The 18,281-nt window shown below is 36.7% G+C and overlaps 1 protein-coding gene across 2 annotated transcripts; it reads right to left on the reverse strand.

Moving 5' to 3' along the window:
- Positions 1 to 50: 50 nt before the first annotated feature.
- On the reverse strand, positions 51 to 17,581 carry c12.2 (von Willebrand factor A domain-containing protein c12.2). Of its 2 annotated transcripts, XM_011058822.2 has the most exons (19): positions 16,492 to 17,581; positions 16,307 to 16,387; positions 14,840 to 15,249; positions 14,122 to 14,286; positions 7,921 to 8,079; positions 7,613 to 7,843; positions 7,162 to 7,371; positions 6,825 to 6,985; positions 6,469 to 6,751; positions 5,696 to 6,394; positions 5,232 to 5,615; positions 4,861 to 5,012; positions 4,181 to 4,610; positions 3,017 to 3,768; positions 1,827 to 2,137; positions 1,246 to 1,497; positions 768 to 1,162; positions 446 to 684; positions 51 to 367 (listed from the first exon to the last, which is right to left on the reverse strand). In XM_011058822.2, the coding sequence occupies exons 1-19, from the start codon at positions 16,598 to 16,600 to the stop codon at positions 253 to 255; spliced, it is 5,538 nt and encodes a 1,845-aa protein (XP_011057124.1). In that variant the 5' UTR covers positions 16,601 to 17,581; the 3' UTR covers positions 51 to 252. The 2 variants fall into 2 exon arrangements, with proteins under 2 accessions (XP_011057124.1, XP_087272088.1); XM_087415962.1 differs by lacking the exon at positions 16,492 to 17,581 and having other exon boundaries at positions 14,840 to 15,178; positions 16,307 to 16,389.
- Between the last annotated feature and the right edge of the window lie 700 nt (positions 17,582 to 18,281).

An 18,281-nucleotide genomic window follows, 5' to 3' on the forward strand; every position in this document is an offset into this window, starting at 1 on the left:
ATTTTTAATGACATCTGATTTCAGACTGAAACTTTATATATATTGGAGGATTTTTTAAAGATGTCTAAAAATTTTTATTTACAAAAATTTACAATAGTTATATATAAACATGATTGTGTTATCCATATGAAAGTATACATCCCCCTAGAAAACATTAAAAATAATCTTTTATTAATAATTATAAGCAAAGAAACGCTCTTATATAGAAAACCCTCATTTTTCTATATAAAATTCAACTAATTTTAATTCGCGTTAAGATCGTGTTGTACTTAAAACCGAAGCAGCAAATATCTGTTGTAGAATTCGTGGTATATTTTTCAGATCCATGCACACAAATGCGCGACCAGAAGGCATCTTCTTTATCAATCTAAAAATAATGTGAATATTTTAATTAGAGTATCGATCAATAATAAGATAGCAAAATTTTATTTATTTGTTAAACTACCTGGTCGCTTGATCACCCAACGATCCAATAAAAATAGCGTAAGCATTTACATCTGGATTAGACGTTAACAATTTTGCAAATCGTTCAGGAGAAATCCCGTAACGATCTAGATTCGCATCTGAGAGTACAACTACGATAGACTCGTCAGAATCCTCTTTCGCCAGACTCGCAATTGCGTGCTGCGTCGCCTCTAATGTATTATCGCCGGACATGCAAAATTGCGAATGAGCGTGCATCGTCTGAAAAGACAAATAATGGCTCGTTAATTAAATCGCATGGCTTATCCTTCCGTGAAAAAAACAACAAAAACAAATCTACTCGCCTTAATCACTTCCAGTCTTCGTTTATTGTCCGTTGGCGGTTGCGTGTGATCGACAAAGACAATACGGTAATCGTCGCCGGAATGACCAACAATGTCGTATTGAAATTTACCTTCGTAGCCATTGAAAGCCTCCATTACCATGACACAGGCCTCCAATTCGCGATCCAATCGACCATCGTAGCCGTTGAATCTGTACATACTGCCAGATACATCCGCGATGAGTTTCAGTCGCTTCGGCTTCAACTGGGGAGCGCCGATCTCCGGTTCCTTCTCCGCTCTACGCCGATAAATCGTTTTTTCACCCGTTAATCCCTCGATTAACTTCGTGTCGTCCAGCTCGCCCGACGTCTGATGCCTACACCATTGCCGCTCGTTGCTCTTCGCCTGCAGCGTGCCTATAAATAGTACACGAGCGTGCGACACATAATAAGAAATACTGATTTCCATAAAAGCCATATTCAGAGCTTAGGACGCTCACCTAATATGACCCTCAAGGCCTGCACTTGATTATGAACCGCGTCGCTGAACTGAGAGTATAGCTTGTGATCGTATTCGCTCATTTTTATATCCTTGAGTCGCTGCTTGAATGCTCGAAGACCCATCTCGCGAGCGGCTTTCTTTATATGTTCCGGCACTGCATTCTTCTCCTCGTCACTCAGTTGATGCACTGTGTGCCCAGCGTCCAAACGATATGGACCTCCTTTTCCGCCCAAACCCGCCGTATCTCTGCCTAGAATACATAGAATTTCATGTGCAATTTTGTTGTAATAGTTTGATTGATGATTAAGCCCAAAAAATATTTTAAAGCAGTGATGTATTATACAATCTGCGGCTCATCTGTGAGTTTTTTACAGTCCGCTGACTCATAGTCAAAAATATAAAATCATGTTTTCTATTTTATTAGGAACAAAATAAATATCATACGGAAGATTTTCTAATTCTAAAAATAGCTTTTTGAAAATGACTTAAAAAAGATTGCGCATCATTGCTTTCAGGTAACAATATGTAATTTCTCTTTAAATTTTATCTTGTTCATTATCTTGTTTGAATATACCGTACCTCCAGTTCCCCCGGCCCAAGTATTGCCACCCACGTGTGGTTCATTATTCTTATCGACCTTTCCATGTTTTGGCCCGCTGACATCCTGCCCCGAATACCTCTCTTTAGTGATCTGCATGTTTTCTTCGCCGGCGCCTATCATTTTACGCCACGCACCTAACGACTTTTCTATATCCGTGATGGATGTTTCCCATAAACGGACGCAACCACCGGCGTCTATTGTGACGAGACCTTCGTTCGACGTAAGTGACGCATAAAGCGGAAGGTCCTTCGCATACAGCCATTGCGTCAATGGCGAGACATTAACCGGCCTGCATAAAAGAGATTTAATAATTTTTCTGAGTTGTTCTATCGGAAACGATAAATGCGCAATAATAACAAAAGTGTACAAGGTCGTGAACTGGTGATACAACTGACAAGTATAATATAGGTGATTATATACGAAAAAATAAATCGAGAACGTAACATATTTTCATATAAGGTTTATATTTTTGAGAAAATCAATTTTTAATATTATATCTCGACTTAACAAATCTTGCAGTAGACTTTCTCTCCATGTTCGTGTTTATTACATTAAGTAATCAAACATACACATTAAGATATTCACGATTATTATTTTATAAATTGTTAAAATGTTACTTATTCTGTTAAATACACAATTCTCCTCAAAGTAGATTTCTATTAATGTTTTCTGACATGTTCTTGAATTTATTAATTAAAAATTCCGTATTCCATATTTATAAAGTCATAGAGAAAAATATTCTGATCACCAACAAAGAAAACGAACTGATCGTATGAATCATATAATAATTCTGGTTATCGCAATTAAATTTCTGTTTATTACGACTGGAATGTTTGATAACTTTGACTATAAGCGTCTGATTTGTATCTTTTTAATGGAATCTATCTGAATTCCAATTAATGCAACAAGACTTTGTTTCCATTTTTTCAAAAATAAAGCCCCATATTAAAAAAAATTGTTCTACATTTTCAATCTATTTTTTCATATAGAATCAACCCCCATACATCAACCCCCCTTCTCAATTGTACTACCAATTTACGAACATACAATATATAGTATACCATTTTATAATAGTATTATTTTTTCAAAGATATTAAAAATATAAATAAAGTACTACAGCTCTCATCTTTTATGACACGATCCTTATGTTTGTCGCAGGTTTACTTACTCTGGAATAGGTATGTATCGCAGTTTATGGTTTACCGTGTCAACTATCTCTAAGTAACCGGAAATTCCCATATGTTTTGTGTCCTTTGGATAAACCTCGTCGGGTACTTGACTGGGCGAGATCGTTCTAATCACTTGTCCATTCTGCGTAATGATGGGCGTTATGAAGCTGCGCGTTCTTCCTCTCCTTGGCCAGAAATGCAGCTCGTTAGAGCTATCTAAATCGGGGAATCCCGTCGCTATACCGGCGTACGTATTATTGGTCACCAGGAGTCTATTTGGACAGTCTATTTTCTGCTGAAGAGCTTTGCTCAGCTCCGTTTTACTCAGACTGCTGTTGCCACAATTCAAGACACTGCCGGTTTTTAGATCGACGCTGTTAGATTCATCTAACTCGCGTAACACATTCGGGCACGGGTCAGAATCCGAGGATTTCGTAAGAATGTACTTATTCTTCGACGCGTCCTGGATTAACCATTTTCTATTGGACGCGAGTAAGACTGATTCAATGTTGCATGGCAAACTCATCGAGTAAGCACACATGTTTTGTAAATCGACAACTTCGATTTTGTCGTGATCTTGTGTATACAAGACAATCAGATTATGCGACGGGAGTAAATCCGCCTTCATCTTCCATTGAAGATTTTTACTTCTGAAGACGTTCGATATTCTATCGGCAACGTCCAGAAAGGTTGAAAATTGCAGTTCTCGAACCGAACCTTCGTTTATATTTACCACAAGTATAGAATTGCTCTAAAATCGATCAAATGCGATGAACGTTACTATGAACAAAAGCGATTTGCATCCCTACTGAAAAGAATCATACAATTTCATAATAAAATCATGTAATTAAAACATATAAATCACGTATCGGATTGTTCTAAATCAGTACGTGATTTTTTTTTAAATTACGTAATTTGAAAAGTCACATAATATAATATGTTCTTTTTTCTTCTATTCTTATTATTCAATTCTTTAAAATTCGATGACTATAAAATCACACGATGGATGAAATTATTTCTAATATCATATTATTTTTCAAATTACATCATTTAAAAAAAAATCACGTACTGATTTGGAACAATCCGTTACATGTTTTTATTACATGATTTCATCACATTATGACATGATTTTTTGCAGTAGAGATTACTAATTTATTACTTACAGTTTCTTCGTGAACTAAAACGTCTCCAAGATTGTCGACCGCGATGTTGTAAAACGGCATATTGCCCCTAATGGGACTAATTAAACCTTGCAAAGACGTTTCACGAATCTGCTCAGACTCCGGCGTCATACTAAATATACTCAAAGGATTCGACGTGAGAGCATGTATCCTATCATCCGTGCCATCCCCTTTACTTCCATTCGCGACCGTTAAAGCAGTCACCGTGCTGTTTTCGCTAATGGGTATTGTCCAGTAACTTTGGAGTTCCGTGAACCAAGCCGATCTGGCTTCGACTCGATCTAAAGTTCGATCGTGTTGCGCCGGAAATGTTGGCGGTTTCAACTTAATGTACCTTTCCTGAACAGGTATATTTTGGAACGTGCTTAGAACATTCCAACTACCACAGATCTTCATTTCAGGCAAAGGAATTCTGCAAATGGAAAAGGGGGAAAAACATTGTGCGCGTGTGTGCGAAAGTTATTATCCCACGTATCTTTATTTTCTTCACATTTTCATTTATTACGTATAACAACGTATATCCATTGTATATCGCAAAATTAATAAAATACATTGTACAAATACAAAATTGTACAAATTCATTATATCTTTCTAATGCTTATGTCTACTTGATTCATAAATATCTTGCAAAATTGTTTTAAAGTACGTAAAGATTATCTTACTCCTTAGCTAAGGCAATATTGGTTGGACTCGTTCCAACAGGAATTCCATATTTATGAAGCACGGTTACCAAGGTGTCGAATATTTCCTGGCTATATCGATCAAAATCAAAGACATTGCGCACTACAGTACTCAACGGTTCATTTGGAAATTTCTACAATTAAAAAATGTATTATCAATTACACTGTTATCAATCTATCCCAGTCAAAACCAATTAAAAGTAATATAATATCAAAATGTTATAATTTTGTACTCATGTAACATCATGTATTATATTACATTTATATTGTTAAAAGTGAAATTATGACATCCGCGATGTTATATTACTTTTAGTTGGTGTTGATCGTTCTAAAAAGTCTTCGTATTAGCTTACCTCTAAATGTTTAACTATATTAACAACTTCCCTAGTCGAGTAAGGATACGAGACTAAACCTTGATCGGCCATACTTCTCAGCTCGCCGAAAGCTTTCACTAATTTGAGTATCGTCCGATCGTCTATGTGCGGACCGTATTGCTTCAGGAGCTGAATCTCGCTTTGTATACTCGGATTGTCGACGGAATGAGTGCTGAATAGATCTCCCAAAGCGCCGAAAAAGTCATTGCCCAAAAACGGGAAGCCCGGTCTATTCGCTAACACGATCATCCTAAAGTCTGGATGCATGGGTATGCTGTTTGCTTGTTTGGGGGCGTTGCCGCTGACACGGAGAACAATTCGTCTACCATCCGACAGAATCATTTCGCCCGATTCCACTAGGGTCTGAAAATGACAGGATCATCTCGCGATTCAACCGACAAAATGTTCACGTCATAATAGCTGTGCTATCGTCGAGTACGTACTTTCAATATACACGTCACGTGTGTGGGTGCTTTATCTGCCTCGTCGACGACAAGGACGTGACCTAGTTTAACAGCCTGCACGAGTGGCGAGTCCTCGTAAACGACTTTGCCGTCCCTGACCATTGGCTGCAGGGTCAAAGTCTGCACGGTCGTGTCGCGATGCAGCTGAATGTATTCGCGTGGCCTGTTCAGCAGCTGGAGCAGTCGGTCCACGACCTTATTCTTACCGACGCCCTGATTGCCGACCAGCAAGAGATTCTGTCCCAGACTAAAGTCTTGCAGCAGCCGCTCTAAGAGCGCAACGTGTTCCGGCACATCGTAGAATAGGATGTCAGGTACTTTACTGTGCGCCGTGGTGAAATACCGATCTACAATGGTGTTACCGATCTTCACGGAGTCTTTCGTGACCGAATACTCGATCATCGAATCTGCCGTGGTTTCCGGCGAAACAATGCCAAGGCGACGGCAGGAATCCTCGAGAGCCTCTTTCGCGATCGTCGGCAAAAAGCGCGCCAGACACGCGCGTTGCACCGCATTGTAAACGTCGTCGCACTGGAACCGATGCATTCGCTCCGCGATTCGCAAAAGCTGCCGGGTGCTGAGCGAACCGGCGAGAGAATGTAAGGTCGGATCATTGGATGAACGTAAAACATGCGCTAATTCTACGATACTTAGTAACGCTTGGCTGGGTTCTCCGAACTGCAACAGAGTATTCGGTGAGAATTTATCCACGGTTGAAGACACGTCGATACTGTAAATTCCACTACGATCACCTTCGATCGAATAATATGAATCTCCTCGCGCTTGTCGAGCGGTCTCATCTCGTGAAAGAGGAACAAACTGAGTAATTCAGAATTCAACCATTGGCCGGACGAGCTATTGACGATCGGTGGTTCGGCCAAGGCTATCAATCTGAAGGCGGGATGAATTCGCAGAACACCGCGGTCGCGCATTTCTTCGTCGGATCTGTTATACTCTTTCTTTATTTCATCGTAACGATCGGCTCGTATGAGCCGTTTACCGTCATGCAATTGCAGCTCTCGATCGTGTACTAATCTAAGAGCAAAACGTGGGCGTTACGTTACACTTTATCATTGCCTTTTAGAAGCCTGTTAAATGCCACGATTACCTGTGCAGTATAGCTAAAGTACTGGAATGAATCCTGTTGATGCCGTCCAACACGGCCAGTTTGCCATGAAGAGCCGCGTCGACCAGCGGCGAATCTCTCCATACCGTGTCGCCATTAAGCGATGTAGTTCGTTGTTGTATCAGATCCCTGGAAGTCATATCCTAAGAAAATATTTCAACCGTTTCAATTCTCGAACGAACTGCCACGATCGTCGTCATAGACGCGAATGATTTTTTTTTTAAGTTGAGGCCTGGAGTTGTCGTTTCCTGCTTCTCTCACAAAAGAGAACATCAATTGGAAACTAACGTCATTTCTTCGAAAAATACCTGAGACTTGCCTGATAAAGCACTATTGGCTCCACTTGATAACCTAATAAATCAGCGAGTCGTCGGACGGTGGTGGACTTGCCGCAGCCTTTCGGTCCGATCAAGCAGAAATCAGATGTCAAATGGGATTCCAGCATATCCGCCAGCAAGTTATTCTGATAATTAGTCTCTATATAATGATCACTATTCGCGCTAGATAATTGACTCGTGCCGCAGGGAACCTATTCGTAGAATGGATTTAAATACTTAGCAGTGATGGTTGGTTCAGTAGAAAAAGCAGCTTTACAACTATTGTGAGATTCTTTAATTGAATTGGTTTATACATTTAAATCCAATGAAAAGTTAAGAGTAAAACCAATCATACTAAAGAATTTTACAATAATGGGCAAGCTGCTTTTTCTGCTACTGAACGTAGCTAATTAATATAGGAATAATGTAAATAAATAATTATTTATAGCTTACGTGAAAACTTGTTTTTACGTTATCGTGTTTTATGCTGATCTCTAAGAAATCATCAATTTTCTTGCCAATGTCTACTTTACTAGTAACAGTACGCTTCGTTTTAGAATCATTCAATACGCTAAATGTTCCAAGGATATCCTCGACGGCATTCTGACCCTCTTTACCCAAAAATAGTTTATACGGATAAAATCTATAGAAAACGTCGTACACCGACAAGTCTGGGTTTTTATCCTGAGCATAAATACGCGAAATTAGTGTAAAAATGATGACAAAGCGTCGCAATATCAATGCAAGAGCTAGAAATTTACCATAATAAAAACGGCCGACGACAAATTGTCCAAAGGAAAATCTGGCAGGCCTATGGTGACAGCTTCTGGAGTAACCAATGCATGAGCACATGATAATAATTGCGACAATTTCCCAGCGTCGACGTTTGGCGCTAAGTTTCTCAAGCCCTCGAATTGTTCCTTAAAAATCAAATCTTGATATATGATACTTTGACATCCCCAATAAATATGCTAAAATTTAAATAAAGAATCTAATCTGAATCTTTCTGAATTCTTTGGAATCTCACTCTAAAGAGTGAAAGTTGAGCCAGTCTTGAAAAAGACTTGATTTCAATCTTCAAGAGTGAAATTTCATTCTTTACAGTGAGATGATTCACTCTAAAAGTTTTAGAGTACTGTGTAGCTTTTTCTTTTCTACAGAACGAAGATATGACACTATCAAACGAATATGACGATGCTTCTATATTAAAAATCCAATCAGAAGAAACGATTGAATTTTCGATCATTAAGTAAACGTAAAAAATTTATGCTTAATTAATATAATTAATAGAATTACGTTCGCGAGAAACTGATAACAGCCTGATAACATTTCGCGCTCGAGCACTGCAGTAGTCACTCAGCCGACGAAAGTTCCCAACTAGGAAAGTTTATGAGGCTGCTATGTACGGGGAAGTAATATATTTAACGTTACTTAACGTCTATCTGCGGTGCGTTGAACTACTCGAATTCGGTGCAGAGTTATCTTCCCATTACTTCTCCACCTTCGTCGACATAGTTGGCATTCAAGGGAGAGGGAGAGAGATAGGAAGAGAGGAACTCGGCGGAAACGTGCACGTGAGGAATGTTATATATCGCAATTCGGTACGAAACGGTCCTCCTTCCGAGAGAGTGATTAACACCAAGAGCTTTCCAACATTGCGCCCACGAGCACCGAGTGAATAACTACCACTCGGCACGGAAGCGAGATATCCGCCCACCCTCAGAATTTCCATCGAAAACTTTCAATCGGCCGGGTTATAATCTCGAGCCCTCGATCGGCCGTAATTGCGGCGTTGGCGGAAATGTGGTTTTCGTGACTCGTCCCCGACACCCGCCATGAAAATAGAAGAAATGGAGAATCAATTTCGCCGAAGCGTCCTGTAATTCCAATGAAACCACGTTCGATTATTACGCATTCGTCGACAGTCCCGTAGTTATCAAACGCATATTGCGCCGATTTCGAGACGGACAAATAATAAATATATAATAACCGACGACCGCGGTATAGTCGCGATTAAATTACGAACTTAACGTGAAACCCGAGCTCGGAAAAGTTCGCAGTCTTCTTTCAGAGATGTGTCACCGGACTATCAGGACATTAACCGGTTATTTCGCAAACACGCGATTCCCCATTTCCAGCAATTTCCATAGTTCAATGCACTCGCATCGGAGATCAACTATTATATTTATATCGGATAAAAGACTGTTATTATTTCGACAACGATATCTTTGCAACTTTAGACTTAACATTATAGAAATGTAATAACTTTGGTGTATATTTAAGAAATTTCTAGTTGCTATAAATTGCTATGTAAGATCAAGTATTCATGCATCTACCATTCGTCTAAATAATAACCGTGAATAGAGGTCGGACTTAAATTATGGCAACATTTTTCTGAAGGACATCCATCAGCTGTAAAGTCAAACTTCCATTTTAATGCGCCGACTTTCACGATGATTGATTATTAAACGATGATGCCGTGTATGTAGAAAATAGATGTCCGCGCATCCCTATTTCTCTACCAAGTTTTATTACTCCGAAAATAGGCGCCGGGTATATTATAAAGCTGTCTTGTGAGATTCCCAAACACGCCGCTCTATTATTTTCATTCGCTATTGTAGCGACTGCCAGGAATTTTGCGAAGATGGCACATAAGTCAACGAAGTCACGAGCAACATTCATATGAAATGCAAGGCCTAACTCCGATCTAATCCAAATAACATTACACGTAATATATATATAATTATATAAATTATAAGATTTAATAAATATATAAATATACATATAATAAAAGTACAATGTAATTCTTCGTGTTTCTGTTTAAAGCAAAATATAACAAAAAGAAAAAAGGAAAAAAAATTTTAAAAGACTTCTTTAGAACTCTTAAAAAATGTCTAAAAGAAATAAAGTATAAAAACGAGGTCTATTGAGAATGCAGGCAAAATTGGAGCGCTAATTCACTTATATAAAAATGGTCTTTAATGGTTTACTGAACTATTTTGAATAAAGATCATTTTTACACAAGTCAATTAGCACCCCAATTACTACGCCTACACTTTCATTAATTCTCATTTTTACACTTTATTTCTTTTTGACAACAAAAAGGTAAAGCTATATTCTTTTTATAATTGAAATTATAACATTCGTACAATTTTATATTTGTGACGTACTCTCAAATTCTTAGATTTTAAGAATTTTTAAGAAGGTTTTTTAAAAGTTTTTTAAAATAAGCTATATTTATGAAAATAAAATCGTATCATAATTTGAATCATTATTTAAATTATTCATTATTTTAATCATTATTAAAATATATTTAAAATATATGTAAATTATCTGTAAATTCTCTGACATATGTGTCTCTGAGTTCATTTCTGCGCGTGATGACAGCAATTTCTACGGACAAGTAATATATAGTATAGTACGCTTCGTGACAGATAATATTCCTTTCATGAGAAATGGTTTAAATACTCCAAGCTGTAATTATTTTGAAGTTTTAAATGATCTTTTATATGAGTTTATTATTAACTGAGTTCTATTCAGTTTCCGACCGACGTAAAATAAGGCGATGTCTCCGTCAACTTCAATTTTCTCTCAACAGATAATAACGAGTTTGCGACACGGCTCCGGATTAATTCTCAACAAAAACGCTATTTATCGTTGAATGTCGAGTCGCATCGAAAAGTACAGTTAAACAGAAAGAGAATAATCTTGTATAAATTTTGTCATTTGTTAAATAATTGAATTATTGGAAAAGTCTTGGCACTTTTTGGAGATACTTCATTTGCAACATGTCTACATGTTTTTAAAAAATTGTTGGTAAATATATAATATTCAATAAAGTAAAGTTTCAGCTTTAGAATCAGCAGAGAATCTGTTTTTTTTTTATTGCAATACGCAATAATTTTTAACAGAGTTATGAATTAAAATCTGTATGTTCCTTTTATTTAATTCAAATAACTCAGTAACAAAAAATTTTAGGAACATTAAAAACAAAGATTTTGTAGAGAAAACTTTCAACTTTTACGTTAAAAGTCGAAAATTTTCACAAATTTTTTTTAGGCACGTGACAAATCCAGGAAGTAAGAAGAAAATTTCCTATTTTGTTCACCTTATAGATTTTTTTCTATGTAAAAATGGTCAGACTCATAGAAATTCATATAATAACTTTTCGAAGTAGAGATTTCAAGCTTAAAATCATTTTTTTAATTAAAATTTTTTTTTTGGACGAAATCAAAGCTGCTTTACAGTTGTTTGAATCCATCTCAAAGAAGTGCAACAACATTTTCTAAATGACATTAAATAATAGAAATGTATCAAAAGAATTAACTGAAAATTTTCTTGTCATAATAAGCCTGAATAAAATGATTCGAAAGTTTTAACTATCAAACATTTTTCTGCATTTAAAAATTTTAGATATATTATTTAATAAATATATTATTTATAAAAAAATTTATAATTTTGCATAATTAATTTGATAAATACTTTACCTTTCTGCAGGTCATCTGTCAAAAACATGCATTACAACGAACCTACTATCATTTCAAAACCTCATAAAATACATGAAGTCTTTGAAAATAATAATTGCACAGTCATTTATAAAAAAATGATCATATAAACTGTTTATTAAATATCATTGACCACAAATGTTCACTTCTTTTCCCTTTCACGTTGACAAATACAAACTCACAACGCGGTATCGGTTAGTAGTGATGGTAAAAAGAATGTCAGACGCAGGTGAAACCAGACGATAACAGACGAAAATGGGATAGGACGTTTGACTGACATTCTATCATTCAATCGCAGGCAAGGGATTCCAGCGAGGACGCCCGTTTCTCAACGGAACTGAAGTTCGGCATGACAATGTGCAGCTGTAAACGGCCGGACGGAGACCACGTGGCCGACCGATCGTCCCGTGATTCATCTTCATTGGTCAAATTATCCTCCTCCATGATACGAGTTCGTTCTTTCAAATCGATGCTCTCTTCCTTCCGAACTCCGTCCTCTTCCATCTTATCTTTCATCCTGGATAACCGCTTTCGCGCAAACTTCGTTTCACATTCCAACTTAAAATTCTTCTGCAGTTTATAATTCTGCACAACTATACGCTCTTTCTCTGTGATTATCGAACTCTCGCGCGTCTGTGAGAGATGCCTCCTCCTCCTGGTGACACTCCATCGCCGATGTTCTCGGACTCTTGGATTCTCTTCCGTCTCAAGCTCGTAATCCTGCGCCCTTCCGGAAAGATCCAGCCACTGTAACACCCTCTCGGACAACGGATTGCAATGCGCGTCGGATGATCTATCGACTTGCTTACATTCCGTCATAACGGAGAACACGTCTCGCTGCAAGTGCAACGATTGCCCAACGTTGCTATTGTCAAAACTCTTGCTCGTCGGAAATGTCGTTTCTTCGTTTTCTAACGTTTCATAATTCTTGCGATCCTCGTCCAACTTGTCGACGTCGTTTACGTAAATCTCCAGGAGACCCCCATTTTTTTCGTTGCACATCCTCGTGCAGGGTGGAGCGGATTGTCTGCGCACGATCCTCGGTGAGATTTTATTGTCTGGGAAATTCTTCTCCACCACTACGTGCAGATTCATGAAGCAGTTGTTCAAGCAATCCAGCCTGGTCTCGACTTGTTGATGTTTCGTGGGGAAACTCTTCTCCATGGATGCTCGCGGATGTCGACGTAGCCGTGAATTAACGACGGGATCATCGGGTGTCAGGACAGCGTGACGCATACCGTCCACCCAGACAGTTCGGACAAATAAAGGCCTCTCCGATGATGCCCATATAGCCGGCATAACGCGATACGGTGTGAGCAAGGGTATTAATAATTATCTTGAGCGGTAAATAACGTTTCAAGGTCCGATAAAAAAAACTTGACGCTCAATTTTATTTCAGGATTCAATAATTTTATACCCTAACACCGCGCAACAAATAACTAATGTTAGATTTAAAATTTAATATCTGTAATTTATCATTTATTTAACGCGTTATTCGGAGTTATAAATTGTCGGTGGTAAAAAATCGACAGATTAATGCTCGACAGTTGACATCTCTCAATATCCTTTACTAATAAATAAACGAGAGTACGCAAATTTCAAACGAAGAGGGAGGACGTAATTATATTCGTGTCGTCGCGATTGACATTACGCTATCGAACTGCGCCAGGGCTTGGAGAATAGACGGCTTCGCGTTTCCTCCTTTAATACGTAAGCTGCCGTTTGAATCCCGACGTATCGACTCGCGGGCGTGCACGGGAGGACAGGTAGAGTTTCGAAATTCGACTGCTTGGGACACGCGATCCAAGCCCCGCGCGGTGCCTGTGACCATAGCGCAGCCACGAGCCCGCGTTTATATGCGAACGAGAGGATCACCGGAAGGAAGGGATGGGATGGTACCTACGGAGGGGGTTGTCGTGCGACCTCCGCACCCCATGCCTAATGGTACGCCACTCCCGGCCCCATAAATCAGACAGAAAGTTTCGCGAGTTATACCGGTCTCCTTCGAGACGCGCGAGCGGATAGTTTTACATACGACATTCCCTCAAAGTCCCCGCTAAATTATCAAATTGTTGCTTCCTCGTACTTTTTGTAACAGTTACATCTGATAGTCGAACGACTGAGAGCGTAATTGAGACATCAATCAGACTTATGTCCCTTAATTGTCGAAAGGGGGTAATTTTAATAATGAGTCAGGCAATTGTATGTATGAATAGGTACGATCGCGAATTTCCGCGACGAAGTTTTGATGAAGCCGCATTGCTATACAATCAGAAACTTGTTTAATGACTTTTCTGAATGTTACTTCGATTCGATATAGCGCGCGATATATTTTGAAAAGATAAGACTGATATAATATTTTAACGCAGAACGATACACAAAATTTATTTATTCGGTTAATTGGTCTCTGGCTGATGTTATTAATTTTTTTAAAGTTATACGCACTTTAATACTTACCTCGAACGTCGGAGGCGGAATGTGACGAGCCTGGAACCTAGATCTGAGAGGGGGATCTAAAGGATGACCAGGATATCGCGGTGATGGTAAACCCAGTGCTATTACTATGAAATCTTCACTGACTCGCACGAGACGCCATTTGTCCAATTCTGTCTGAGTATGCATCTGCAAATAATCCCCCGCATATTATTTACAAATAAGAGGTTGGCATTAGGTCTGTTTTTTTTAATTCAAGTTCTTCGATTTATTTTTCTTCCTTTTTTTCTTCTTGGAAAGAGAAAAGATGAACCGTGCAAGAAGTTCAACTAAAAAGAACAGGCTAATAGTTTCATGAAGAAATCACTCAGATAGCATAAAAGTCTAAAATTAGGACATATTTTAGTAACATATTTTAAAAAAAACTTCTAAAAGACATCTTAAAGACATCTTTACGAGAATCGTCTTAAAGACATTTTGTGTATTCATAGTTCGTTCTTATATTTAAGACCATATTATAAGTATAGTCTTAAATTAATCATTAAAATTCATAATAATAATTTTTCAAGACTGTCCTAAATAACGTCTTAGGACAGTTACGACTCTGTGATTGATTTATGACATCTTATGACGGTCTTCGAATAAGAACAAACTATGAATATTGACTTTATCTTGTGTCCCAATTTTAGACTTTGTGTTGTCTAGGCACGGAACTCTACGTAAATCACAGAGAGATTCATACCTTCAGTAATTTATCGTAGCGGGATGCCGGAATAAGAAATCTACCGTCTTCTAAATGCATCTCGCGATTCTCTAATAAATTGTTTAACACGGGCAACACATTCCGCTCCGCTTTTTCCACACCTTCGATCAAGAGAACTCGCCCGTTAGTCGCAGCCCTCACCGCGCTCTGATCGTGATAGTACGCGGTACCGCTTTTGATTTCTCTCCTCTGCTTCAAATCCGCTTCTGTCGTGTCGCGGGTAAGCGCGATGAATTCTAGTTCTCGTCCCGTTAACTCTAAGAAGGCAAGCGCGAGCTCGCGCCTCCTTATACCCGGTCCACCCATCAGGAACATATCCTGTCGCAAAACGTCCTTTTGGAGCATCCATTTCAAATGCCTCAGCGACTCCTGAGAGTGGGTACTTAACACTATTAAAAAAATAAAATAACAGAAAATTAAATTGAAAATAAAAATAAAAAATAAAATAGCGGAAAATTAAATTAAATCCTTAACGATCTATTACATGATAAATATTAACTTATATCGATATTATAATTTCATATTCAACAATAATTTCTTACTAAAAAAAAATAGGATTGTTTTCTGTAACTAAATTAATATACATTTTTGGAATTTAAAGTAAAATAAATATATCTTAGTCAACGCAAACTAAAAATAACACAACATCAACGTTATAATTTTGTAACAATGTAATTGTTATGTAATACCATGTTATATTTGTATTGCTGAGTGAAAAATTATAATATTGATGTAACGCTACTTCCAATCTGTGTTAATTGGAATATTTGATGTTTGGCAATGCGAGAAAGAAAATACTGTGCAAAGTATCGATTGTATAACTTGTTCTCTAGAATGGAAACATGAATGTGAAAATTTTAATTCATACACATACTTTCTAAATTTTTTAGAGTGAAATCTCATTTTAAAGAGTGAAAATTAAGCCAATTTAGAAAAAGAATAATTCCATTTCAATCCTTAAAAGTGAGATTTCACTCATCTCAGAGTGAGATTTATCCTAAAAATTTTAGAAAATATACATACATACAAAAAATTGGCTCAATTTTCATTCTTTAGAGTGAGATTTCACTCCAAGAAATTTAGATAGTATGTGTATGCATTAAAATTTTCACTTTTCACGTTTCCGTCCTAGGAAAAAAGTTACATGATCGATACCCAGAAATAAAAAATCAGATTTAATGTTACATACAACATGTATTACATTACACTTGTATTATTGAATGAGACATTATAACTCAAGCAGAACAACAAATCACAGCAAAATGACATTAAAATAAAAATCGAAAATAATTGAAAAATGACTTTTAATGATCATTTTGGAATCATTTTGACATCATTTTGATATTATAATGACTTGTTGTTCTGCTTGGGAATAGTCATGTAATGTCACTATTTATCAGGTAACTACAATCTTATAAAGTTTAAGCAACAAAATGCAATACTAACAGTATTTTCTTGGAACGTATTCTGGATTGTTTGCTGGCTTCACTTCTTTCGATACGTCAGCGATAGTCACAACTATATTCTCTAAAAAAGATAAATATTAAATAATTGATCTGTGATATGCATTGTTGAAAAGAAGAATAAAACAGTAACAAATCGTCAGGTAAAGTTAGATGCCAAAAGCTCACCTGATTTACAACGTACGAAAGACGACAGGTTAGGCCAGAATCTACTAGATCGCTCCAAAATTCGATCTGCTGTTGACAGATGGCAAGAATTACGGAGAACAGATAACATCTCAAAGCGGCGTCTCAGATCCTTTTAAAATCATGCTATCGACAACTCGCGGCGGCGATTATCAAACGCAATTTAAACGGAACAGACGACAAGCGTCTTACGAAGCGCCGCAAAGTATTCTGAAATAATCACACACTCAAAGTTAAAAATCTCGTAAATATTATTTTCTGCACTTTAAGTAAGAAAGAGGAGCTTTGTATTGTATTTGCTCGATCACACGTTATCGAGCGATTTAAAGCACAGATTTAGAAATCTATGGTTTAAAGACATAACCAAGATCATCGAGTGATCACGTGGTCGAGATTGCATGAATGACAATGCGATCTGGAGTAACACGTGCGTTACACGCATGTGCGCAACGCTGCCTTTAATGTTTTTTTATTTGTATATAGCGCACTTTGTACACCTTTTTTGTTATTACGACTAAAATAAATAATGATGTAATTATAAATCAAGAAAATACGTAATGCAGAAAATACATAAATACGTGACAGAATGTTCCATTTTACGAAATTAGATATTGACGACGCTCATAGATCCTCAAAACTTCAAAACAACTTCATACGCAGCTTTTTTTCAAATAATCTTACTAAAATGTACATTACAATAGTAAATATAATACACAAAATTTTTGTTTTATTTCATGATAATGAGTCTATACATGTCGTACATGTATACATTAACCTAATGATTGTAAAAATGAGAGATCTCAATTAATAAAATACCCAATGTATATTTTATCAAATACCATAATAAAATGTATTAAGGATTTCGTGGTTTAATTCGTTTCTACATTTTTATGAAACATAGATCTTTAAATCGATTTGTTTACAATGGCTAAAGTGCATTGAGTGCGCACCAGCTCTTCCAGTAAAAAACTCTATCAGTGTAGAAAAGAAGATCATAACAAAAATTCTTTCTCAAATTATACAACTTATGTTTATGTGATATTCTTTTTTATTTTGGACTTTAAATATCCTGAGACATAAGTATATAATTATTATCTATAATTAATAATCGCCATGTATTATATGTTACGTGAAATGGAGTAGGAATCAAAATTCGTGTCGAATCAATCATGATAAAGATCCGCGAATAAAATGAGAATTACATTAACATATTCTTATTTTTTTTTCCTAATTTTTATTATATGTTTTGTTATCACATTAACCAATATTACAATTCACTTAAAAGGTGACGCTATATGCTATAGCTTTATGATTGATGTTTACTTAGTCATGTATATATAATCATTAAAAATTGTAACGCTAATAAAATCACAAAATCAAAATAAAATAAAACATTACTGATAAAAATTGTAGACCATGCGCTTCTTTATATATCAAGATATATATATTAAAAGGTCAAATTTTAATCGATATTGATTAAATATGAAGCAAGTTGCTAGTAAGTGTACACAAATTTGATTGCACATATCACACATGTACAAAAAAGAGTATCACTAATTCTATTCTTTAAACAATAATCAAAACTTCTATATAAAACTTTGCAAGAAAATACTACCCTATAATGCATAATAATAATTTCACACTCTCTCTCTTATGTAATTGCCTACTTAATTTATCCCAGCTATTGAGAGAGCATTTAAAATATAACATACATTATACATAGTACAAAAGTTAAGTTAGAATTTAGTGCCTATGCGATATATCACATATTT

The sequence above is a fragment of the Acromyrmex echinatior genome, chromosome 19 (assembly GCF_024713525.1).
Source record: "Acromyrmex echinatior isolate Ae372 chromosome 19, ASM2471352v2, whole genome shotgun sequence".
In the NCBI taxonomy this organism is placed as follows: domain Eukaryota; kingdom Metazoa; phylum Arthropoda; class Insecta; order Hymenoptera; family Formicidae; genus Acromyrmex; species Acromyrmex echinatior.

Bases quoted from the DNA above. Each gene is read 5' to 3' on its own strand.
- c12.2 (XM_011058822.2), bottom strand. From the start codon at position 16,600: ATGTTATCTGTTCTCCGTAATTCTTGCCATCTGTCAACAGCAGATCGA. The intron at 15,250-16,306 runs GTTAGTATTGCA...TTTTTTTAATAG, and splicing joins ATACGTTCCAAGAAAATACT to TGTTAAGTACCCACTCTCAG. The intron at 368-445 runs GTAGTTTAACAA...CATTATTTTTAG, and splicing joins TTGGGTGATCAAGCGACCAG to ATTGATAAAGAAGATGCCTT.